The 25,697-nt window shown below is 39.1% G+C and overlaps 1 protein-coding gene across 7 annotated transcripts in view; it reads left to right on the forward strand.

The window, feature by feature from the left end:
• Nucleotides 1–25,697, forward strand: part of AMPH (amphiphysin) — a 177,340-nt gene that overhangs the window by 17,649 nt on the left and 133,994 nt on the right. The window contains exon 1 of one of the 7 annotated variants that reach the window (XM_043508719.1): nt 20,112–20,242. The exons of 4 other annotated variants lie outside the window; for them this stretch is intronic. In XM_043508719.1, coding sequence (XP_043364654.1) covers nt 20,213–20,242 — 30 coding nt within the window. In that variant the 5' untranslated portion in view covers nt 20,112–20,212. Of the gene's footprint in view, nt 1–20,111; nt 20,243–25,697 lie in introns of those variants that run through there. 2 more of the 7 variants (XM_043508715.1, XM_043508718.1) reach the window with 2 other exon arrangements.

A 25,697-nucleotide genomic window follows, 5' to 3' on the forward strand; every position in this document is an offset into this window, starting at 1 on the left:
TGTCAGGCACCCAAAATAATGAGATTTTTAAAATGTTGGGTTATTTTTTTTTCCTGCATTCTGTTAAAAGTGCAAAAAGAAAAGGAGTACTTGTGGCACCTTAGAGACTAACAAATTTATTAGAGCATAAGCTTTTGTGAGCTACAGCTCACTGCCTCCGATGAAGTGAGCTGTAGCTCACGAAAGCTTATGCTCTAATAAATTTGTTTAGTCTCTAAGGTGCCACAAGTACTCCTTTTCTTTTTGCGAATACAGACTAACACGGCTGCTACTCTAAACCTGTTAAAAGTGCACTTACTTCACATTTTCAAACTTTTCTCTGCAACTATGGGAGTTAAAATTATTTTTTCCATGAAAGCTGAGATTTTCATGCAGTTTCTTGATTCCAGCAGCCAGGGCTTTAAGAAATACAGTAAATATTATAAGACTTGCAATAAGTGCCTGCTTCTGTCCCATTGTGAAAAACACTCTGTCTCATAATACAGAACTAGGCTGTTTAGTAAGCTTTGTCTTGAGTGATATTGGAATAGAAAGGTTCGCTGTGAGGGCTTTGTTGTTATGGTGATTACCGTGAAAAAAATTGAATTAATTGCATGTGAAAAATATAGAATGAATACTAACTGGGCAACATTTAAATGTGTATTTTAAAGAGGATACTATTCTATCAGGTTTGTTAAAACCCCTAAAATTGGGATACCATCAGGATCACAAGCATACATTTTTGGGGCAAACTAATCCTCTCTCACGCTGTTTAAATTCCCAGGTGACATACAGTGACCAGACAGCGCCTCTTTGCTAATTCCTGTCATAGGGCCTGTCCTGAAAACATTGATTCTGGGGTCTGGTAGTTACTCATGGATGTAGTCTCAGTGATATCACTGGGATTGCTCTCGGTAGTAAGCACTAAACCCAGAAGGAAGTCAAGGATGGAGACCATAGTGTTCAGCCACTGTAACCACTTCTCTCCACCAGTTGAAAAAGGAAATAATTTTACCCTCCATTATACAAGTGTTCTGTTTCACACAGTCACTGATTAATGGAAATACCTGAAGCAGATCTGACTACATGTTAATGTCTCTTGAAGACCGCTGTCTTTTAGATCCACTGCCCTTGAAATCATTCTGTAAGCAGAAAGTTGGTCACAGATACAAAGGATTCCTTATCCCTCTATTGCTCTGCCTGAAATAGAGTATTCTGAGCTCAGTTTCAAGCAAGGTATTGTCGCTAAGCCTCATCCAAACCACCCTGGTGGATTGTAATGTGTGTGCTTGGTTTTCCTGAATTTTTTTTTTTTTTATGGAAATGAAATGAAACTGCATTTTCAGCAAAGAGTCACAATTTCAAATCACATGTCTCCTTCCTGCCCTGTAATACACCACTCCCACTGACTGTAGTTTTAGCTGGACTGGGCCCTTAAAGAGGGGAAGCTTGTGGACAGCCAAGAGACTGGCAAGATATAAACTCAGTAGCCAAATTCTTCAGCTTTCCTACTCATTGCATGGGGAGGAATCAAAGTCTGATGGGGCACAGCCAAACTTTTCACGGGTCTTCCTGACTCCCTGGCAAAGTGCAATTCCTTTACTAACAGGAGGTGTGCAGTTATGAAATAATTGAATTTCCTTAATTTTTTTTATATATTGTTTAGAAATTGGGATGAAAGAAAGGGGTAAATACTGGGTTAGCAAGTCTATGAACAGCACATATACTTCAATTGCTTGTAAACGTTTCCACCCTATTTCTATATATTAGATATGGAGAATAACAATATGTACTTTATAACGCATGTTGGATATGAACAGGTGACTGTAATATCTGATGCTATGATCATTAAATATGAGGCTTAAAACGTGTAAAATTTAGAAGGCATTGATGATGGGTCTGATATAAGTGGAGTCACATTAGTATAAAACTGGAATAGTGCTCTGGCAAATGAGGCCTAGCACATATAAATAGTCTGGTTGAGAATTCACTAAAGTAGTTGCAAAGCTATCTAAGACTAAAGAAGACTACTAGTGCATTGGTCTCTTGTTAATCTCTGCATATGCCATTGGATGAGAAAAAAGGGACCTATAGTTCAAATGTCCTTGAACATAGGTCAACACTGACATGTCTGGTGTCAAAATGTTCTTATTGCTGTACTTGAAAAAGTAACATTTTTTAAAAAGTCAGCAATTAATATCTAATAGCTCTATCAGCAGAATCTGTATGTACTGCAAATGTCATGCCCAGTTACTCCACTCTCATACTATGTAAACATGAGATATATTCAATAATGTGTTGGTTTCTAATATCTGATATGTGGGCGTGTATTTCTGTTTGTTCTGTAAAATCCTGCAGTAGTTAGTTTTTACTATGCATGTGCTCCCATTTGGGCTCTGATCCTTTCGTGCAGGACTAGTAGCATTCTTGTTTTTCATACTCACTCATCAGCAAAGGCAGTGATCTGTTTGTATTGGTTAAGACAGGAAAATGTTTCCTCATATAAATGATCTTTTTCTATAGTTTTAGACATTAATAGCTGGATTCTGCCACACCTCTCAATGTGAGTAAGGATCTCACTCTTGAGTAGTCCCATTGAAATAAAAGCATCTATATGTAGATTAAGGTACTATTCAAGAGTGGCAGCATATGGTCCAGACTAACTTTTCAGCCAGCGAATATATTTTTTTTTCCTTTGTGCTTTGCATTTAAAAAAAAATAAACCTGATCTTGCACATGGACAGTTCTTCCATTGAATTAATGGGAGTGTTGTCTGAATAAAAGGCGGAAGATTTGGGTCATATAGTGGGAAATAATATTTACCTCCCTCACAATATTTAAGTTTTTGCTTATTATAAACTAGGTTTAAGGTAAACAGAAGTGCACTTGATGTTATCTAGTAGTGTTCATAGAATGGATTACCTTTTAAAGACCTGATTCTGCTTCTGTTGTCTTCAGTGGCAGCAGGATCAAGCTTTCCTTGTGTTAAATTTAGCCCAATGCAGAGAGCTCACACAAGATTTAAATGGTGCATAGGTCTTGTGCTAGCTCTCTGCACAGGGCTGAGTTTAACCTTTAATTGTTACAGAGTTGTCTCTATTACATACCTACAAATGTGTATACATACATGCACTAAGGTCAGAAGCATTTTTTGTTTAGTCAGTGTTAAAAGTAAGGGCCCAGGTCCGCAACTGTTGTAAATTAATGGAGCTCTATTAACTTGTGTGAATTATGCAAGTGACAGCAGCCGCAGATCTGACCCAGGGTTAAATAGCTCCTCATTGACCTCCCCTTTTAGTATCGATTTATACAGGCAATGACAATAAGACAAAATGCACATTCTGTTCATCAGCAGTTTTATATTTTGCTGATACCATGAAGTAGTCAGCTAATTGTACCTGTGCCAGCAGTCTTAAGTCGATGTGCAAACCCATTACATCCCATTGCAGGGAAATGCCCAACGTTGACTTTGTGCTAAAATTTTCCAAGGACTGCATGCAGATTCACTCGCATCAGCCTATTGCTTGCTTCCCTCACCCCAACAAATGCCCACACACAAGTGCAGAGGGCTTAATAGATCAGTCTGGGGCTGTCTGTCACTGTTTTTAATCTTGCTAATTTTTCTTTGCCTGTTTATACCAATCAGTTGTATGGTGCTTGCCTGATGCTACATGAGTAATTTGATTGCTCCCTTTTCATGTCATTTAAGAAGTACATCCATGGTATTTACTTGTTACATTGTAATTGCTGCATAGTCAGAGATGTACAGCATGTGAGCCAAATCCTAAGAATTTGCAGCTTTCCTTAATCTGTATCAGAGTTTCAGCTGGTGTAAATCTGCATATTTCAATGCAATTCATTTCAATGGAATGATGCCACTTTAAACCCGTTGAAGATCTGGCCCGAAGACTAGAAAAGGGAAACAGTTGTTGGATATCTTGATAACACAACACTTGACATTCAGGGCTTGAACACTGATTTCATGGGATAGGTCACTGAGCTGAAAAAGTGAAATACACAGGCTGGTCCAGGGTTCTCTTACTAAAGCTTTGAAATGTGGGCATTCTGCTGGATAAAATTTTATGTGCTTCCCCAAAAGGGTATCAGATACAAGGGTGTGTGCTCAAAAGGAGGTGGAAGTAGTACTGTAGGAAAACTTGAGAATTTGGGCCAATGAATAAGTTACACAGACTGTGGGCCAAATTCTGTCTTTGATTCACCTGCAGAAGTCTGCTGGAATCAGTGGGGTTGCATGAATTTAACTGAAAGCAGAATTTGCTGCTATTTTATTTTATTTTTATTTAACCAAATATGTAAGTTAATGAAGCTCACACAGACTTTTAGCTTACTAAGCCCAGCTTCTGATAACCTTACCTTTGCCATTATTAAATACTATTTCACTTCATGAGTAGTTCCATTGGTTTTGTGAGTACTCCTGGAGTAAGGTACTTCTTATCATGGAAATGTCAGAATGTGGTCGCAAATAAGCAATTACACAGCACATCAGCCAAGGTCCCACTAATTATCAGTAATACAAGGGATGGTATTTTCACAGAGATTAACTTTTGTTAGAAATTTTTTCAATGTATTTGGCACCAATAAGTTGGTCTCCAGCATCGTGTTTGGAGCGCTTTCTTCCACCAATTCAAATAAATTGAACATTAGTAACGAGGATGTATAATAGTAAAAACTATGCAGCACATATGTAGATGCTTACATGGCAGACATGCTGTACTACTAACTAATCCTCACAGTGTTTTGTGGGGTACAATAATGACTGACACATACCATAAATTGCTGGGAGCTGTTATTCATAGTAAACCAGTTATATTTGACAAAGTCTCTGTGAACAAAGCAACTCATATCTGAGTTTCCATTTGTCCTCTTAACATCATCCCAGAGCAGAAATTCAGATATGATTTTGAGCAATGCAGATTTTCATTTTTCCACACTCCTTTCTGTTTGGAGGGATTGCCTACAAGAGCTGAATGCCCTGGAACAACTCAAATGTTTGTTCATTTTCTTTCTCTGGTCTATTTCTAGTTTGGAGCTTTTGTGGTTTTTGTTTTAGTAGAGTGGGGAGAATTGAGATTGTTTGTTCACCTCTTGACATCTGAAGGTCCTCAGAGAGCCCTGCTGTTTTCCAAGAGTGCTCATGGCCCTCACATTGAGACTTGTGAAAGGGCAGGGTTCATTCAGTCTTTATCTTGACCACTAAGACTGCCAGAAATTGTGCCAGCTACTGCCTATTGTGATGACTGGTTTATCCAATGACAGAAGTTCCACCTCTGCTGTGAAGGGGCTGAAGGAAACTTTCTTCAGTTCCCATTTTCAAAAAAAGCTTTTGTCTTTTAAATTTTGGTAATATTATAGCTCTGAGGTTTATTTCTGTAGACTAGTATTGGGTTCCCTTTGGGACTATGCATTGGACAGTGATCTGTTGCTGCTCCTTTTAGGGGATATGACAATACGGGCGAAGTGGTGTGGGAACACCTAAGTAAACATCAGGAGGTTAAACGGGCTAAGAAGAGAGTGTGTGACAAAAAGAGCATTTCAGAGATAAGAATTTATGGAGTTCTGAGATGTGTTAGAGTGAGTCAGATACTGAAGCAAGATATCACTTGGTACACCAGGCACAATGGTATTCAGCATGGATGTGGTATCATGGGCAAAAGAGTGCCTCCTTCAGAGCTTCCTTTTATCTTATTAGTGCCCCACAGAGGGCTTCAGATTTTGGTATAGTTTTTCCACATCAGGTTGCACAGTCATTAGGCTGAAATGAAATGAGTCAACGTACCAAAAGAATCTTCCCTTCAGTTACTGTGCAAGCAAATTGCTATCATAGTTTTTTCCAGTTTGAAAGACTACTGAGCCCATGTACATCATGTTTCAGCTCAAGGAACTTAGAATCAATGGGAAAATAAAATTAGCATTGGTTTTCTGGGGATGAATAGATGGTTAATGTAGTTCAGTGTTTCTCAGATGTTACACCCACATGCATTAGTAATGCTGGAAAATATTTACAGTGTTCTCTTATGTGCAAAAGGGAAAGGGGCACCAGGAGGTAAATATCTTGTATCACAAGATATCTTGTATCACTAATTCCCATAAGCCATGTCACCCCGCATCTCTGAAATCCAGGATAGGAGAGCTGTGTTGCAGCCATACAAAAATAGTTGACTGAGGTTGGGGAAGGGGACAAGAATGGGAATGCATGGGTTCTGCGGTACATTGAGAAGGACATAAGCCAAACAGTAAAAACCAAGGGAGACCCATCTTCCTGATTTTGTACCCCCGTCTCTCATGATTACACCTATGAAAGGCAGGTAGTGGAGAAGCAGCTGCAGCGTGAATCCCAGGAAGAAGTGTGGCAGCATCTGCAGAGCAGCCCTCTATGTTCTCGTCAACGCAGGCTGCAGCTGTAGGTCACAATCTACCCCTTAGTTGTGTGCTTCAAGTGGATAGAGAAGTTCCCATTTGGACTCACCCATCTGTGACTTGTTTTATGGGGGTGTCAAGTTTATTATAGCCACCAGAATCAGGACTGCCTTTTATAGTATCTGAATGTACTTCTTCAGTCTCTGATTAAACTGTCCTCTGAACCAATACAGTTATTCTTTCTACATTGTTTATCCTTTTACATTAGTTTTCTTTTCCATTATATTAGCAAGAAGAATTTTGAAGCTACCTTTATGACATTTGATAGACCATAGGCCAAACTCAACTCACATTGGTGTCAGTAGCACCAAGAATAATTTTAGGCCAAGGATTGCATATTTGATAATGATAAAGAGCTGTTGAAAGCTTTTCCGGATGAATGCAATATTCTGCTGATCATGGAAGATAAGAAGCTCCCTGTTTTGCCCTCTTCTGAAACATAAAAAAGAAAGATCAGGGCACAATCTCAGTGTTAGCAGAGTCGCAAAACCACAAAAGGGCAAAAATCTACCTCACTTTTGCATTCATGATCCACATGAAAAGGTTATGTATATGCTAGTCTACATTAGACCTCCTTAGATCTACTTACACTTATTGAGGTATAACTGAGTTCTAATCTAACTTGGTGTAATTTACACTCTGAGGGTCTGGAATAACGTGTTGGTGAGGATTATTGTAAAATACACTTTCTCAGAGCCTCCTGCTAGCTGTCCGCCTGTCTTAGGACTCCATTGGTTTGTGAATTACACCCATTTATACCCCATTTCACACAGGGAGACTCAGTGGGCCAAGATCAGAGGTGATGTCTATGTGGAAGTGTAAGTTACATATTGGTAAATGTGTGAGTGTCTAAGTCAATGCAGCACATGGGAGGGAGGGAAGGATATGTTATACTAACTCAGGCTTAGATTCACTTACTTTGATTGATCTAGTGAGTTCAGTGATTCTGAATGGGTGTGAGAGCAGAATTCGGCTAGTATACTATTAGAAGAACAAACAATTTGAGAAAATATATGGTCTGTCATGTGACTTTTCACCCCAGGTCAAGAGAGATGAAAATATCAAAATAATCTCTAGGAGAATGGATCAAAAACTCTCTTTTTCAAAGGCAAATGATATAAAAGGCTTTAACCCACTGAAGGTAGAAAGGGCCATTTGAACAGGCAAAGGCTTTATGAGTGGAACAATCTTATGTCTCCCATAAACACTACAAGTTGGACTTTCAACCTTTATTAAATACAGAATTTGTACTCCAGGCTGCTGTTGGTCCTTAGTTCTATTATATATAATGGTACTCTTTATATCTGAGAAGAAATTTTAATTATCTAAGTATTTTTCCTGACTTTGATGTTTGTTCCTATTTTATTTGAAGTCTCACTATTGGCTGTTCTCCTGTGGGGAAGGAGAGCTGGAGGTGAGCGCTGTGGAGAAAAGACATTTTGTAACCTGCTAGTTTATTTTCTCTAAAACTGCATAGCCATGAATTCTGACCCACCCTGCTGATATAAAGTAAAGGTGCAATATTAGCATTTCAGTAGAATCCGGCTGTTACGCAGTAAAGGCAGGTAAACCCACTGCAAATTATGCATTTTGCAAAGTAGTGAGAACATCAACACATAACACAGCAAAGGTAATAAATATCACCAAATGTACTTTAACTGATTCTGACAAATATAGGCAAGTTTTAATTATTTATTATAAAACTTTATAATGTACAAGTTAATGTTTTGTAATGAATTGTGTAAAAAAAAGAGAGAGACCGTAGGGCTATAGCAAATCACTATTGCCTCTTATTTTGGTTGAATATTTCCTGAAGAATAAAGAAAGATGGACAGATTTTTTTTGTCCAGGTGTGAAGTTTAGTGAAGTATGGACTAGCAAGGTTCTATTGCATCACGAAACAAACAGTTTCAGGCTATTGATGTGCTGATGTCATTGGAAATGAAACCAAGTGAAAGGGAAAATTGAATTAACGTGATTTGCCCAGCTCAGTGGCAGAGCTGGGAATACAACACAGGTCTCCTGACTGCCCGTCCAGTGTCCTATCCAGAGGCCTACACATCTCTTACTGTGTGTATGGACTGAAACTATCTCAGCTGGGGCCTCCGAGCATTGCAATAATACAAATAATAATTGCAGCAAGGAAAATACTATTCTGAAGGTAAAGATTATAGATTGGATGATATTCCCTAGCCTTCCCATGTCTTTGATCTGTTATGGTGAAGGACTGTATGATTCTATAGTACAGAGTTAGCAAAAATCTTATTGTACAGATGGGAAACTGTCAGGTATGCATGCTCACAGGTAACAGAAGTAATTCTTCATTGAAGTTCCACCAGTGTAAAACTGGGGTGAGATAAGAATTGGTCCAAAAATATCACCAGTAAGACTGTGTTATGTGAGTTGTCTTTTTAGTGCACAGCTTTTAAAGTGTTAATGAAATGAAATGGGATGTTACTGTGTTTTCTGGAAGCTCTGTTGAACCTTTTCTTCCAGCATTGACATTATGGTTTGCTAATGAAGGTCTGAGCATGAATACTGCAAAATGTAAAACAAAACAAAACAAAAAACTATAAATATTTATCCCTCATACTCTTGAAATTGAATGTTGTCATGACTGTGCACTGGTTTTTAAACAAGATTATGTTTGTGCCCATTTTAGGTAAGAGATACACCATTAGAATAATTGATCCCTGCAGGGAAACATCACGAAATACCTTTTTTTTTTTTTTTTTTTTTTTAACATTGTGTGACTTTTGCATATCTGATAGAATCTGTTCTTCCCTGGGTGCACCTGCATAGCTCCCCTTAATGCTAATGGAAGCTGTGTGTACTCGCATCCAGAGAGATCATTTACCCTCTGTAATGACCATAATATTCTCCAATCAGAAATTGTTTTAACCATAGCTGGTAAACAAAACCTAGTATTTAAATATGAATTGTAAAAATATTTTTCTCTCCATAATTTCTCTAACAGAAAAGAAAGATCAGTTAAGACTATTTCTGGGTCTTGGTCTGCATTGTTATGCAAAGATGGAGAGGAGGGCACAAAAAACCATAGGCAGTCCTCAGATACAGTCGCTGTGTGCTTCTCTGGTAATGCACAGGTACCATAAAGATGCCCAAATTGGACAGATGGTGATTCTCCTGGTATAGGGAAACCACCCTAACCTTGACTTGGCCTCAAACTTATGCTGGGGGTCCAAACCATTCCATGCTGGGGATTGGAGAAGCACAAAGATAGTGCAATGCAGTGCCCCACTCTCTCATATCCTTTCACAAGGCACAGTGTGGTACTGCTGTAGCTGGTTTATCTATAATGTCCGGATTGTGATAGAGAAGGGGCAAGATGGTGGTCAGGCACCACTGATTATTGGCTAGTGGAGATGGCAGGGCAGAAAGGGAAGTGGTCAATGCACCCTTTTAAAGGGACCACCCTCCCCCCCCACTTACAATTCCTTGGAGCTGCAACAGACAGTCTGAGGATGGTGCATCATCATGCTGCACCCAGGGCTCTACCTTAAAGGCACAATGGAGCACTTAACTATTTAGTCAAGTGTAAACTACTTCTTGCATAGCAAAAATGGCATGCTACTGATTCTGCCATGAGCGTGCTGGTTTAGTGCTGAAGGTTTTCCTCTTCCCCTGTTCATGAAGTCAGAATCCAAGGAATATCACTCTTATTTTGGTGCATACGTGAGGCCCATTAAACCAAACAACCTACGGGTGGGCATCAAGATCAGGATGCACCTAAATGTATGGCCTGTAGCCATCTCCAGCAGAGGGAGTTTGACATTTATTGGACAAATACCCCTTTGGTGGTAAAATCACTGAGCCACCCCATCTGCTACTGGAAGCAGAATAAAACTGTTTAACTGATTACAAAATACATAGTTACAGTGGGCCAAATTCTTCCCTCACTTGCACCAGGGTAACCTCGCCAGGCTCAATGGAGTTGCCCAGTTGTAAGGGCCTGATTATTCAAGTTGATAAGTACCACATGAAAGTGCAAAATGACTTTTACAGGAAATGCTCAGCATCTCTCAGGATTGGCTCCAGTCATTGAACAATTTAACCAACACTTACCAGCTCAAAAACTAAGCATTCTCACCAGAGCTAAATACACCAGTGCCCCTTACCAAGTCACGTCCTCTCCCCAGCCATGCCTCTTCCTCTCCAGTCCGCCACTGACTGGGTGCCTCTGACATCCTTGCAATCTCCCTGACCTCACTTTAAATGAGGGCAGAGTTTGGCCAAGTATGTTTCCATCCTGAATGAAAATGCAGCAATTAATTATATATTTCTATAGACGTGCCAAATTAAACCAAAACTATTGAAGTGAATGGCTAAAATTAATAGGTCTTTGAATATTTTCAGTGCTACAGGTTAGATTATAAAGAGTTATCCAAAAGAATGTAGGTAGTGCATATTCTGCATGTCATCATCATACTTAATTTTCATTGTATTAGTTGCTGTGGAGTGAAGTATATTCATATGCTTTTGTTGTTGATAGTTTGTAGCTGTTTTTTTCTTGCTTTTTTTTAAACATCAAAGCAAAGCCAGTGAGTACAATCTCACACTGAAAGAGCACCTCTGAAAAAAGTTATCCCTAAAAGAATGATCTGTTTTCTCAGTAGCAGCATATTTATTTTTAAATGGAGAATCCTTGGCAGGAAATAGCAGTTGTAGGTTTGTGACTGTACAGAGCTAGAAGGGCTTAATGGGTTTATTTTTTGGTATGTTTGTTGGAAAAAACTCTAAGAAACATGTTTGGGGTACTTTTAACTAAGTGGCTGTTAACCTTAAAATGTCTAGTTCTTTATTAATTTGTTTTTCATCTTCAGTTTTTTCCAAAATATTCTGATTTCAACGGAATATGTTCAGATCATTTTAAGGAGAAAAGAAAACAGGGATCAATGGATCATTAATAAACAACTGTATTTAGTGGAGAAATACCATCATTTAAATCTTTTATTCAGGTACAATAGATTGCATTTAGAAATCTACTTACGTATAGTCTACACTTAAAATTTAGGTTGATGTCAATCAGGAATGTGAAAATCCTAACCCCCAGCATAGATGCAGCTAGGTCAGTGGAAGAATGCTTCTGTGGACCTAGCTGCTGTTGCTCAGGGAGGTGGAAATGTAGCTATGTCGGTATAGTCTCTGTAGCATAGAAATACCCTTTGAAATCGGCCTATAAATTGCACTGAAAAAGACAGTGTTTCAAGTAGACTGACCCCTGAGTTCTGTTTCTGATGCTGCCACTGATGTGCTGTGTAACTCATTTAAACTCTCTGTTCCTCAGCTTACCCATTCGTAAAATGCATGTCATGACTTGTACTTAGGTATCTTACAGGATGATGAGAGGCTTAATTAAGGCTATGTTGCAGCGTTCAGTTCAGAGCCCCTACTGTATGAAAAGGACTGTGACCAATCATTACATCAATAGCTGGAGGTATTCCACCTGCAGAGAAGAGAGAGAGAGAGAGAGGCAGCATGCCTAGAGGGGATAGGTGAGGTATGTGCGTGTTAGAATTACAGCAAGCCTTTCCCACCACCACCCCACAATGCCAGGCCTGAGAACCACCAGCTGATTTTAGAAAGGGGCCGGCCCATAGGCCTCCTTTGGATTATCCAGTGCTCCTCCTGCTGCTATGACTGCCTTGTGTTTCCAGCCAAGGAACACAAACACCAGGATTGTAGTTGGCATTTGTGTGGATGAATAAGAAGGAGAAAGTTTCCTTCCAAACTCTTCCCCAAGCCCAGCCTTGCATATTTGAGCAGAGTGAGCCAGAATCTGGCCCTTGATGTTTATTAATTTCCTTGAGAGTTTCAAGAAAAAGTCTATAACAGTCAAAAGATCAATGGTATATTTCTGTTTTGAAGTAGTATTTTCATAATGACATTCAGTATGATTTCTTGACCCACTTTGTTTTCTACTGTTTCCCAAGTTAAGTTCCTGTAGGATGGAAAAGGGCAGTGCTTTGTGAGACGAGAAGAGATTTGTGACACCTCAGCGATCCAATGCCAGGTGCATGCCCTGAAAGTTTGAATTCAAACACAACACACTATTTTGGTGTTCGTTTTCATTACCAGCTTGGGCTTGCACCTTCGCTTTCCCTCCTTAGTCCTCTTATGCTTTTTAACATGGTGAGGTTCAGTCCAAAAGGAGAAACTTTTTGGTTTTGTGTTCCCTTTCAGAACATACTGAGTGCTAGGGTGACCAGACAGCAAATGTGAAAATTCAGGACAGGGCTGGGGGATAATACACACCTATATAAGACAAAGCCCTGAATATCGGGACAGTCCCTATAAAATTGGGACATCTGGTCAACCTGTTGAACTCTGAGAGAGAGAAGGAATGTGTGCCTTTGTGCATGTGAGGGAGACACAATATGAGAGAGGAGGAGAAACCCCAAAACAAAACATTTTTTTTCTTTTTGGGCACTTGCAATATGCGGCTGAATTAGAGCTAAATGACCCGGCTAGTGATGTATTCTGTTTAATATAAACCCCTGAGATTGAGAAAAAGTTTAGATTTTCACAGCTCTGGTTCACACATCCGCTACATAAATCCCTGAGAGAAAAAATGTGATTGGGGAGTTCACTCATCTGATTTTGCCTAAGACGGTATTTCCTTCCTCTCCCGCACCCTATCCCTTTCCCCTCCATGCTAAGACTTCAAAGTGTCAGTGAATCTCTACCGCTTTCATCTTGGGGGTAGGGGATGGGTGAGAGAGAGATAAATTTTAACAGTTTTCTTTTCTACTGTAACTGAATATGATCTGAATTTTTGCTAGCAATCATTAGCTCAGATTCACTGGCAACTGGTACTTTATAACTCATTAATGAAATGCTGTAAGCGTGAGTGGCTAGGGTTGGTCCTCGGAGGTACAAAAAACCTGGAACATCTGGGATCATCCTGAGCTCATAAAACTGGACCACTGAGCACTTTTACAGATTTCCCAGGACAGTTACCTCAAAAAAGGGATGATGCTGGGAAAACCTGAACAGGTGGCAACCCTAGTCTGTGGAGAGTTGTCTGAAAAGCCTGTTGAATAAATGGCCTTGATCATTCAGGCCTTTCCTAATCCCACAATATATAGTTGTACTTAATCCATAACTCCCCCACCCCCTTATGGATGGGTGTGTGTGTGTGAGAGAGAGAGAGAGAGAGAGAGAGGGTGAGCGGTAAAAGTATGATGTAAAATGTTATACAGTACTGTGATTTCTCACGTGAGACCTTGTTCCATATGAAAAGTCTAGATCATCAATTAATTGTTAGTCTTGCTGTTGGCTGTTACTAAGGATGGAATAGGCATATTTTGGCTCGATCTCTTGCAGCTATTTTCTTTCAGATGTTTCTCCATATTATCAAATTGTAGTTTATTGATCATTTGACCCTATTGGGAGAGGGAGAGAAAGATGGGGAGAGAGACATTTAAAACAATATTTTGTCCTTCTGAAAAGGAAACTTAACTGAACCAAACTTTAGGGAAGTAATGTACAAAGAATATGAGACTGCTGTGAATCATTCTCATGAGAAATCTGAAATTACTTTCCTTTACCTCTCTGTGGACCTGATTTCCATTTATACTAAGGCTAACAGTCTCCTCCCTGAGAGTGCATATGGGCCTTAGAGTAGGTATAAATGAGAACTGGAGAATGCAAATGTGTATTTTAATTAGACCTGAGTGAATAATTCATTGTGAATAATATAGTCTTTTTCCACTAGCATAATATGCTTGACCAGATATGTGATTTCTTCACTTATTTACTACTCAAATGTATTATTCAATTAACTCAAAATTTTCCCTCCAGCTACAGATTGTTAATGTCCAAATTTCATTCTGTGTTTCTTGATTGCTGTGTTGCTTAATCTTTTAAGGCCTTGTCTACATGAGATAACTGCACCAGTTTGACTTTAATTGATTTTTAAACTTGTTTACGTAAACTGGTGTCCACCCTGTGTGGACCATTTTATTTTGGTTTATCTTAAACCAATAATCAACTTTAATTTAACCAGAAATAAGCCTGATTTAAACTGAAATAAGTGCATCCACAGAGGTGTTGACACTGGTTTAGCTAAATCAGTTTAAAGTCACATCTTTACTTAAACCATTGCAGTATGTCAAAGTGCTCTACATACGTTTTAGTGAGTCGTAGCAGGATCCACACAGCAGGTTAGCATGTGGCAGGCTAGCATGCTGTAGATTTATGCCCTGGCTTGTTGTGCACCAAGTCTCCATGTAGAGAAGCCCAATATAGTATTTTCTGTTATTAATTTAAAACCCTGCAGGTTTCAAAACAAATCAGAACACCAAGGTGTGATACCTGTCTGCTGTCAGGAACATCCAAATGCATTCACACTTTGGCTTGCCACGCACTAAATTTCTGTGTACAAAAACCCAAAGATTTCAATCATGCTAACAACACTATCAGCTGGCTAGATGTTTCTGCAACAATTTTAATTTTTTTAATGTAAACTAAGATCTTTAGCTGAATTATTTCACTATTCGCTATCCCAACCAGCATTGTCTATTATCCCCATATACAGCATAATGATCACTATGGGATGTGCTATACCAGGGGTGGGCAAACTACAGCCTGTGGGCCACATCCGGCCCATCAGACATTTTAATCTGGCCCTCAAGCTCCGGCTGGGGAGCGGGGTCTGGGGCTTGCCCCACTCTGGCACTCCAGCTGGGGAGCGGGGTTGGTGGCTTGCCCCTCTCCACATGTGCTGTGGTTCCATGTGGCTCCCGGAAGCAGCGGCATGTCCCCCCTCTGGCTCCTACGTGTAGGGGCAGCCAGGGGACTCCGCACGCTGCCCCTGCCTCAAGCGCTGTCCCTGCAGCTCAGCATGTAGAGCCCCCTGGCTGCCCCTATGCATAGGAGCCGGAGAAGGGACATACTGCTGCTTCCAGGAGCTGCTTGAGGTAAGCGCCACCCAGAGCCTGCAACCTGACCCCCTCCCATGCCTCAACCTGCTGCCCCAGCCCTGGTCCCCCCTCCCACCCTCAGAACCCCTCGGTCCCAGCCCAGAGCACCCTCCTGCACTTCCAACCCCTCATCCCCAGCCCCACCCCAGAGCCCGCACCCCCAGCCAGCGCACTCACCCTTTCCTGCACCCCAACTCCCAATTTCGTGAGCATTGATGACCTGCCATACAATTTCCATACCCAGATGTGGCCCTTGGGCCAAAAAGTTTGCCCACCCCTGTGCTATGTTTTTTCATTATTCCAGTGAAATATCTCTTACATAAGCTGAAAATGTCCATGTCATTATGTGCTCAGATACCAGGTTGCTGGCATGGTCTATAGACATAGTTTATATAAAAACTCCTATACGCCCCACCTCCACACACACACACTAGAAATGGACCCAACCCGGACACTAGAGGTGAGATTTTCAAAATTGCCTTAGTAATTTAACTAAGTGACACAAGTTCCATTGAAAGTCAGTGAGACTTAACGCATTTTGAAAATCCTATCCTAGACAGGAAACCATACTGACACTGATTTCATTTTAGAAGAATGACACTTGCTGTTGGACAGTGGTAACTTGCTTGTGATCCAAGTAATTCACAGTGAAACACCACCACTCACTGAAAAATGTGCATGACTTGTAATATATGTGAATAAGACAAGTATCCCAATGGCATATATCATCTTTAAAATTACACATGAGGCCTGATTCTCCCCTGCCTGGCAGCTTGTGTTATCATTTACCCATGTGTAAACTGAGTACAAACTCATTTGAAGTCTGTGGAATAACTCCTGTGAATAAAGTCTGCATGATTATTAATCACAAAGGCTCTGATTCAACAAAGCACTTAAGCATGTGCTTAAGTGCCCTTCTTGAATAGAGATGCTTTTCCTGAATTAGGGCCAAAGTTAGTAAAAGTCTCAGCTAAAACCTTAGTTATCGTTCACTGACTTTCTTTTTTGACTTTCTATTACTTTAATAACACTGTTCCCCATTTTGTTCCATTCCCTTACTTTTGTTGATGCTATGAAAGATTTTTAAAAGCCAGCCTTCCTCTCTGTGATTTCAATCTCTGGGCACAATTAATGTCACTGAGACATGTAACTGCCTGTTTTGCAAGCACAGTTAGTTAAGAAGGGGATCCATCATGGAGCAAAGAATCTGGACCATTCTCTGTTATGATGGGGTAACAGGGCATAATACTAGCTTACCCTAGCTCCTAAAGATTCCTCAAGAGAGAGCTGGCACAGTGGCACATAACTTTCCTGTCTTGGCCCCCAGAGTACAAGATTGTTTCTAGGAGGAAGAGGGATGTGGTCTACATCCCTGCAATTTCCAGCTGCTGGAGGAGACTCTTGAGGTCATATGTAGTTGGGCACAAGATATAATAGCCCTGAGGCTGCTCTAAGTTGTGCCATAGTCCCAACCTATCTTTGATCTCTTCCCTTCAGTCCAGTCCTGTGATGAGTGAAGCTTGGAAGGTTCAAAACAGAGGTCTCAGTAAAGATGAGTTAAAAATATGGCCCTGTTTTCATAATAAGACCTTTCTTTGAACTAGATGGACATGGAATTTATCAAATTAGCTGTTGATTTGGTTTGTAACTAAGATACTCATTTAGCTCTCATATCTGTCACCTTTCTGTGCTGCAAAAGCCCAAAAATGCTGAATGCAAGTGAGAACTATAGACACTTGACAGTTCCTAAAATGTGAAACTATAAAACATCAAAAAATAATTGGAGATCCTTTTGGACTCTACTTTTCAGCAACAATCTAGTCTTGCATCTTGTACAAATTAGACTTTTTCTATAATCTATATATTGTTAATTGGACTCCATTTTATGATCTGTTGTAGTAATATATTCTATAAATGGAATGTTATGCTCCACCATCAGTATAGCCAGTACCTTTTTCAGGAACAAAGGACACACACTTCCAGCAAGAGAACTCTATAAGTAGGTAGTGTTCCATGCGGCTTTTCATATGTGGTTATTGTACAAACATATCCATTTCCTAGGACGTGCCTTTGTTAAATTAACTTACAATAAGAAGATAAACCATAGTCTGAACTTAGCTGTTCCTAAGTTTTCTTCCCTGAAGTAAACTATAGTTCTTATAGTTCCTTCAGTCTTTGACAGGTTTCAGAGTAGCAGCCGTGTTAGTCTGTATTCGCAAAAAGAAAAGGAGTACTTGTGGCACCTTAGAGACTAACAAATTTATTAGAGCATAAGCTTTCGTGAGCTACAGCTCACTTCATCGGATGCATTTGGTGTAAAATTTGGTATAAATCTCTCCTCTGTTTTTTCCACCAAATGCATCCGATGAAGTGAGCTGTAGCTCACGAAAGCTTATGCTCTAATAAATTTGTTAGTCTCTAAGGTGCCACAAGTACTCCTTTTCTTTCAGTCTTTGAGAAACTTTCAACCCTTTTATATTCCTGACTAAGTAATGAAACCCACCTGGTACAGTAACTAGGATGAAACAGCAAAATAGCTCTGCTCCTCTGTGAAGGGTCCTAGCACCAGATACCCGTCAGACCCACACAGTATATTTGTTTGCCACATGATGTTGCCTTTCTCCTTGGTTACAGAAAAATTATTTTGTGTAACTGGGAAAACAATTGAATAGATTTCTCAGTCCCTCACCATTTGTTTTGCAAAAGCACACTCCCTTTTATACAGGGTTTATCACAGGTAAAGGGGGAAAAATGTTGTGGGAGACCCTTGTTAAAATATTGAAAGCATATCTTAGATACAGAATAAAAATTCCATTCTACATTATGAACTTTTACTGGAATGCTTATGGAGCATTTGTGTGACATGACTGCAACATAATCAAGATAAGAAAGAGCTTCCAGTGTTTATGTAACAGTTGGTCTACAGTTTGGCATTAAGACATTTTGTCTTTATTTTCTTAAATAATCTCTTCCTCACAGATGTGGTGATTGCTTCCTATTTAATAATACAGCCTCTGTTTTGAAGGTACCATTTCTCCTCTGCTTCTTCCTTCAAGGTGCCTTGAGGCATTCACTTCATTCAACTACATTTTCAGAATGATAGTTTACTCACTGGAGCAGTAATACATGTTTCTCCTTCTTCTAAGGCTGTAGAATAACCTTTCAGGGGAAGGGGTAGGAGACATCACTTGAAGCATTTAAAACTAGACTGGCTGAACAACAGACAACATACTGGAGAGAGCAATTATGCATTGTCAAGAAGGATAGGCTAGGGGGTCTCTTCTAGATTTAAAAGATTTGATTCTATACCATTCTCTTTCCATCTTGTGTGATATGAAAAACTCTAACCGAATTCCAGCTCAGTGTTGTTGTCATCGAGCGTTATCCTCTTATTTTGTGGGGAAAGAGTTAGGGAAAACATTAAAGGCTCCATAAATAATTGTGTGAAGACAGCAGCATGTGCCTCAGAAGAGCTGTATATTTCTCACTGTGGCCATACATCTGTTGTTGCATAAAAATCTCGCACACCGATATGTATCCTGCAATAAAGTTGGAAAACATGAGAAATTTTTGAAAGTGTGGCTGTATTCTGAAAAAAAACAACCCACTCTGTGAAAATGCTATAGTTGAGTTCCATGCTTGCTGTGTCTCTATGATTTTCAGATTAAATCTACTCAGTTTATAAAAAAAAATAATAGTTTTCCTAACTGACAGCATGGTATACTTAATCTGAAAGTCAGACTGGGTTATTTCTGTTTACACATTAACAGCAATAAAGACTCTGCAATTGGAATGTGCTTAAAGTGTGTGAACAATCGCAGAACAGAATAGAATCTAGTGTACTCCTTCCCACAACTGTATAAGCACTGCAGTGCTAAGAGGAATGTAATGTAGTGAAAATGTATTTTATTGAGAAAAATAAGCAGCTATGATTCTGAAAGGCACAGAGAGCAGATCTGTTGAGTAAAAATATGCCATTTGTACCCTAGAATTATGCTTTTTTTAAAAAAAGATCAACTAGCTACAGCTGGTTATAAAAAAAGCAAAACATGCTATAGACATAAATACATTTCACGTCTTTGGTTGACTGGGGAATTATGATTGCTGTTACAGAATCTTGCATGGATTCTCTCATAGATTACTAAAATGTATTAAAATGGTTGGCTGGTCAGATTGGTCTGTCCCAAAATAATTTAATCACTGTGAGTGATGCAGTTCTTACCTCAAATTTCTGTTAACATTCTGAGATGCCACTGTAATATCTTGAAATACATGGAACACAGACTCCCTTGATCCCACAATAAAGACTTAGCAACGTGGTACTTCTTGGAGGGATTAGGAACCAGCCACCCTTTCTGTCATGCTTTATTGCTTAATGAAAATTCTGTTCTGCCATATGTTTTTGAAACACTGTGTCCTTATGTGCTGTTTGCTGGGTCAACTGTATTTAGATTTCCCAGCGTACGTGCCGCTCTGCAGTACTTCATAATAAGCAAAGAGAGTAGATCTGATTCCAAAAGGACTAAGGGCTTGTCTTCATTGCAATCTTAACCTGAATTATAACCCAAGTATTGGCCCCTATCTTGAGTCCCACACACACACAAAACCTCTTCACTCAACTGTGGTGGTGCTTTTAATTCAACTTGGCTGGCCCATCAGGGAGTATAGGCTACAGCTGGAATTAGCACAACTCATCAGCTGCTAATGCAGCTTGTGATGCTACTACAGTCACTCTGCCTCTCAGTTGCTATTTGTTGGTGTGGTCAGTTTTATTTGAGCTAGGCAAACTAGGTAAGCTATGGAAATCCATCTTTAAGATAGAGAAGTGACTCAGCAGTGATGTTGCACTAATGACAAAGTTTAGATGTTCAAGCGGCATGGTAAGGAGAAAAAATAACTGCAATAAGGGTCATCTATAGGATACAAAAATATAATTCCTTTTACTTTGCAGAGTCCATACAGTAAGTAAGTATGACATCCTTTAAGTATGAATGTAGTTAATTTTCCAACCCCAGATGTTGCCAGGGCTTTTCAAGTGTTTGAAAGTTGTGGTTGAACTCGTGCAGATTTGAAGAACTGAATTATATGATGGGGAAGTAAGTAGCTTCTTGAATAGCAATGCTTTAACAAGTTTTCATTTTTTATTATGGTTCAAAATGGCACAGTTGGATTTTGATTGATGCTTGTGCAAGCTGTTCTATCTCAAAGGTCAAGTTCTTATTCAGTTTTTTCTGGCAGTGGCAAGTTTTGCTGTAATAAATTCCAAATTAAAAATCTGAAAAGTGTGTCTGTGCAGGGGTAAATTACATCGGGAAGGGGGACAATGACAAACAAAATTAAAATTGTGGGGAGATGGTTGGGTAGACTTTTACATCCATATTTAGATTCCTAAATATCTTAACTTAGGTACCTAACTATGAGGTAGGAGCCTAAATTTTGGCCTCATAGGTATGACTAGTAAGCTGCTTTCTCTCCTTGGAATGCAAAATGATGGAAGTGGCAGCGCAGGAGAAATATTGTATTCAGATTAACCTGATAGCGCTGTATTTCAGTCAGAGGTTGAAGCATACACACATTTGAAGTAAAAATGACAATATAATCAAATTCATGTGTTTTATTATATTAATACTGAGATGATAAATGTCTAGTTTCGGCGTACACAGTAGTTCCTTTACTTTCTCCCTGTCGTTCCTCCAATCAGCTTTACATTTGCAGCTGAAAAGGAACTGACCAAATTCTAGTATGGGTAATTACATTGGCCAAGATCCTCAGAGGTATTTGGGTGCCTAATTCCAATTGATTTAAATGGGAGTTAGGTGCCTATATACCTTTCAGGATCTTGGTCATTCTCTCTGACGTTTTAATTAGATACGATAATCTTTACTTTTGGGTCTAAGCTCTTGTGAGGTGTTGTTGCACACTGTTAAGCTGCTGCTTTTTTGCACCCTAGAAGCAGCTGCATTTTAGTGAAGTGAGTGAAATTATTCTTCGTACAATGAGCAAATGGTCGCTTCCCTTCTGTTTTTTGTTTTTTGGGGTTTTTTTTTAAGTTTCCATGGTAGCCTCCTTTTTTCATGCACTGACAATTTTCCAAATCATTCTGCTTTGGAGTGGAATTTTCCTTGTTTGGCTACTATCCAAATGTGGTTTTTTGTTTGTTAGTTTGTTTTTTAAAGTTTTGGGCAAAATCCATTCAGCCAGTTTGAGTTCAGAAGTGGGGAGAAAGCCCAAACATTTTTCCCATTGTAAAAATGCCCTCCAATGTTCATATGCTTTATCTTGTTTTGTGGCAGTGGAGGGATAACTCAACTCAAAACCGCATAACCTTTCAACTTAAAATTTAAGATGTACAGTACTTAAGGAGGGGGGGAGGGAGAATGTGGTGGTGGAAAACTCTATCTGCCAGAGGACTAGTGAATTCCAAAATGCTGAGTCAGCATATCCATTGACCACCACCTGCAAATTAAAGCTGCTCTTGACAAATCCTAACATTCCTTTTGATTCTCCAGAGTGAATCCCTTCACAATGGCTCCAGCTGATGCAGGAAAGCATAATTCACTGTAGCCTCCCAGGCCTTTAAGTGCTTGATTTATCAACCTAAATATTCATCTACACAGGAGTTGCCTTTTCATTTTTTTTCGTGAAGTACATACAATTTGCAAGGCACTTTAGAATGTAACTGTTCTTGTAGTGAAGCTGGCATATTGAGTATTCCCACTGTGATTCCCATGCAGCTGACATTTCTTAATGCTGATTAGAGCACAGTGTCTCAGAGATCTTCAGTAAATTGCTGTGATCTGGACACTGAATGCTTTTATCTTTTTACTTTTTTTTATCAAGCTGCTTCTTGATTAATGTGATTTGCATGCAGTAATTTTAGGTACTTGCACAAACATGAATGGGGTTCTAGACTCTATTTAAGTGATTTCCAGTATGGAAGAACAGCCCACCCCAGATATTGTTGTGTTCCTCCTGTCCTGACAGTCTGTTTCACTGATTCTTTTTATTATTTTAAATCACTGATATTTTAATTAGGGCTGTCAAGCGATTAAAAAAAATGAATTGTGCTGTTAAACATGAATACAATACCATTTATATAAATATTTTTGATGTTTTTTACATTTTCAAATCTATTGATTTCACTTACAACACAGAATATAAAGTGAACAATGCTTACTTTATATTTATTTTTGATACAAGTATTTGCACTGTAAAAAAACAAAAGAAATAGTATTTTTAATTCACCTCATACAAGTACTGTAGTGCAATCTCTTTATCATGAAAGTTGAACTTACAAATGTAGAATTATGTGCAAAAAAACCCTGCATTCAAAAATAAAACAATGTAAAAATTTAGAGCCCGCAAGTCCACTCAGTCCTACTTCTTGTTCAGACAATTCCTCAAACAAGTTTGCTGCTCACTTCTTGTTTACAAGGTCACCTGAAAGTGAGAGCAGGTGTTCTGATGGCACTGTTGTAGCCAGCATCGCAAGATATTTACGTGCCAGATGGGCTAAAGATTCATATGTCCCTTCATGCTCCAACCACCATTCCAGGGGACATACGTCCATACTGATAACAGGTTCGGTTCAATAACAATCCAAACCAGTGTGGACTAATGCATGTTCATTTTCATTATCTGAGTCAGATGCCACCAGCAGAAGGTTGATTTTCTTTTTTGGTGGTTCAGGTTCTGTAGTTTCCGCATCGGAGTGTCGCTCTTTTAAGACTTCCAAAAGCATGCTACACATCTTGTCCCTCTCCGATGTTGGAAGGCACTTCAGATTCTTAAACCTTGGGTCAAATGCTGTAGCTATCTGTAGAAATCTCACATTGGTACCTTCTTTGCATTTTTCAAATCTGCAGTGAAAGTTTTCTTAAAATGAACAACATGTGCTGGGTCATCATCCGAGACTGCTATAACATGAAATATATGGCAGAATGCAGGTAAAACAGAGCAGGGGACATACAATTCTCCCCCCCCCCAAGGAGTGCAGTCACAAATTTAATTAATGCATTATTTTTTTAATGAGTGTCATCAGCATGGAAGTATGTCCTCTGGAATGGTGGCTGGAGCATGAAGGGGCATACAAATGTTTAGCATATCTGGCATGTAAATACCTTGCAATGCTAGCTACAAAAGTGCCATGCAAATGCCCGTTTTCACTTTTTGCTGACATTGTAAATAAGAAGAGGGCAAGATTATCTCCTGTAAATATAAACAAACTTGTTTGTCTTAGTGATTGGCTGAAGAAGTAGTAGGACTGAGTGGACTTGTAGGCTCTGAAGTTTTACATTGTTTTGTTTTTGAGAGCAGTTATGTAACAAAAAAAAATCTTTACATTTGTAAGTTCCATTTTCACAACAAAGAGATTGCGCTATAGTACTTGTATGAGGTGAATTGAAAAATACTATTTCTTTTGTTTCATTTTTACAATGCAAATATTTATAATAAAAATATTTGATTTCATTTACAACACAGAATACAATATATATGCAAATGTAGAAAAACATCCAAAATATTTAATAAATTTACATTGATATTCTATTGTTTGAGTGCAATGAAAATTGCGATTAATCACAATTATTTTTTTAAATTGCAATTAGTTTTTTTGCATTAATCACGGGAGTTAACTACGATTAATCAAGAGCCCTAATTTTAATTTAAGTTCCGTAACTTTAAAAAATTTCTCTTTGGTATAGTGACATGCTGGAATGAAAATTTGATGTTCTTACCTAATAGTTCTGATCCTGCGTTCATTCCTTGTGCACCAAACGAAACTGTCATTGACACTGATGGGAGTCCTGCATGAACAAGGAATGCAAGATAGTGCCCAGTGTTGCTGAGAGCTGTATTAGAAACTAGTTTGTAATTGTCAATACTTTCCATTGAAATGAACAGCATGTTGGGTGCAGGAAGAAAGGCAGCAGAGAGAATCCATAAGAAACGGGGTTTGAGATCACCACTGAACTTCAACTTTTGTCAAAAATAAGCACGAATATTGTCAAAAGTGACTAGTGCTTTGGGGTGCCATGATTTTAGGGTGCCCAATTTGACACAGTTTAAAGGGGCTTAATTTTCAGTAGTAGTAAGCAGCCACTCACAGAAAATCAGGCATCTTAAGATGCCTCAAGTTGGGCATCCAGAAATCAAGGTACCCCAAATCCCTAGTCCCATTTGAAAACCTTAGCCAAACTCCTCCCATCTCTTGTCAAGAGCAGGAATGGTGAAATTCCTCATCCATTCTGATTTTTGTTAAAGTTTGGACATAGTATGCATGATTACTTGCAAATACTGTTTAGTTAATGCAGAAGTTATCTGTATTCAGCAAGGTATCTTGTTTTGGTGAGTCAAAATTGTTCTTAGGTATTTTGTCTCTTGCTCAAACAGGCTGTGAAGTCTCTGGCACTGTGCTGTGAATCTGGAAGAGACTTTTTAAACATTCATGGATCTATTTATTTATTCTGAAATATTTAATAAATAGTTGAAGATTATCATTTATGACATTGGAGATGCTGCATTGACATGGTGCTTTGGAGTGGAAATGTTTGTACTGCTTTAAACTGTATCCTCCTAATTTCAGAATTTATTTAGAATTAATTATTATGGAAGGAGAAAGCAGAGGATAGTATGTTCTAGCCCAAATCATGCTGCTTTGCACTTTTGATTTGTTTTGGTTTGTATTTGACAGTGTTTGCATTTGATTGTTAGTAGGAGAGGAAAAATTATCATGGATTTTAAAAAACAGCTGGTTTGTTAGGTACTTCTAGTATCGCTGCTTACCTAAGTTCCTCAAGAGCAGAAATGAAACTGTTTTGGGAGACACCTTGGGGAGATTCCCCCCCCGTGTGGGATAAAACTTGGTTTGAGGTTGGAACCAGAGCTTATATATTCCTATACAGAGAAAGAGTTCCTGGCAGGTTATACTTACGAGGCAGATGACAGTGGCAACTTTGTCAGAGACATGTGTCTAAAGGTGTTCTAACCATCCCTGTGTAGAATGGGACCGGGAGATTATTTCCAATGACTATTAATTTTGGTTGCAACAAGTTAGCTCAAGATGAATTGTAATGCATTTGATATATGTTCTGAAGGGTTATTTCTCCTCACTTTGGAACAGTTATATAAATTGTAAGGGCCAGACAGGTTTAAAAGAGATCATCCAAGACACTATTGTGTGTAAATTATATGTCCACTGCTATCATAATTTAGAGGTGAGCAAATAAATACCTCTGGAGAGTCTTTGATAGGCAAGTGAATGGTAAAATGACAGTTTTATAATCCAGGGCCATCAGTGGTTCCTTAGAGTACTTTCAAAGCAACACATCAGCTGTT

The sequence above is a fragment of the Dermochelys coriacea genome, chromosome 2 (assembly GCF_009764565.3).
Source record: "Dermochelys coriacea isolate rDerCor1 chromosome 2, rDerCor1.pri.v4, whole genome shotgun sequence".
Classification (NCBI taxonomy): Eukaryota; Metazoa; Chordata; order Testudines; family Dermochelyidae; genus Dermochelys; species Dermochelys coriacea.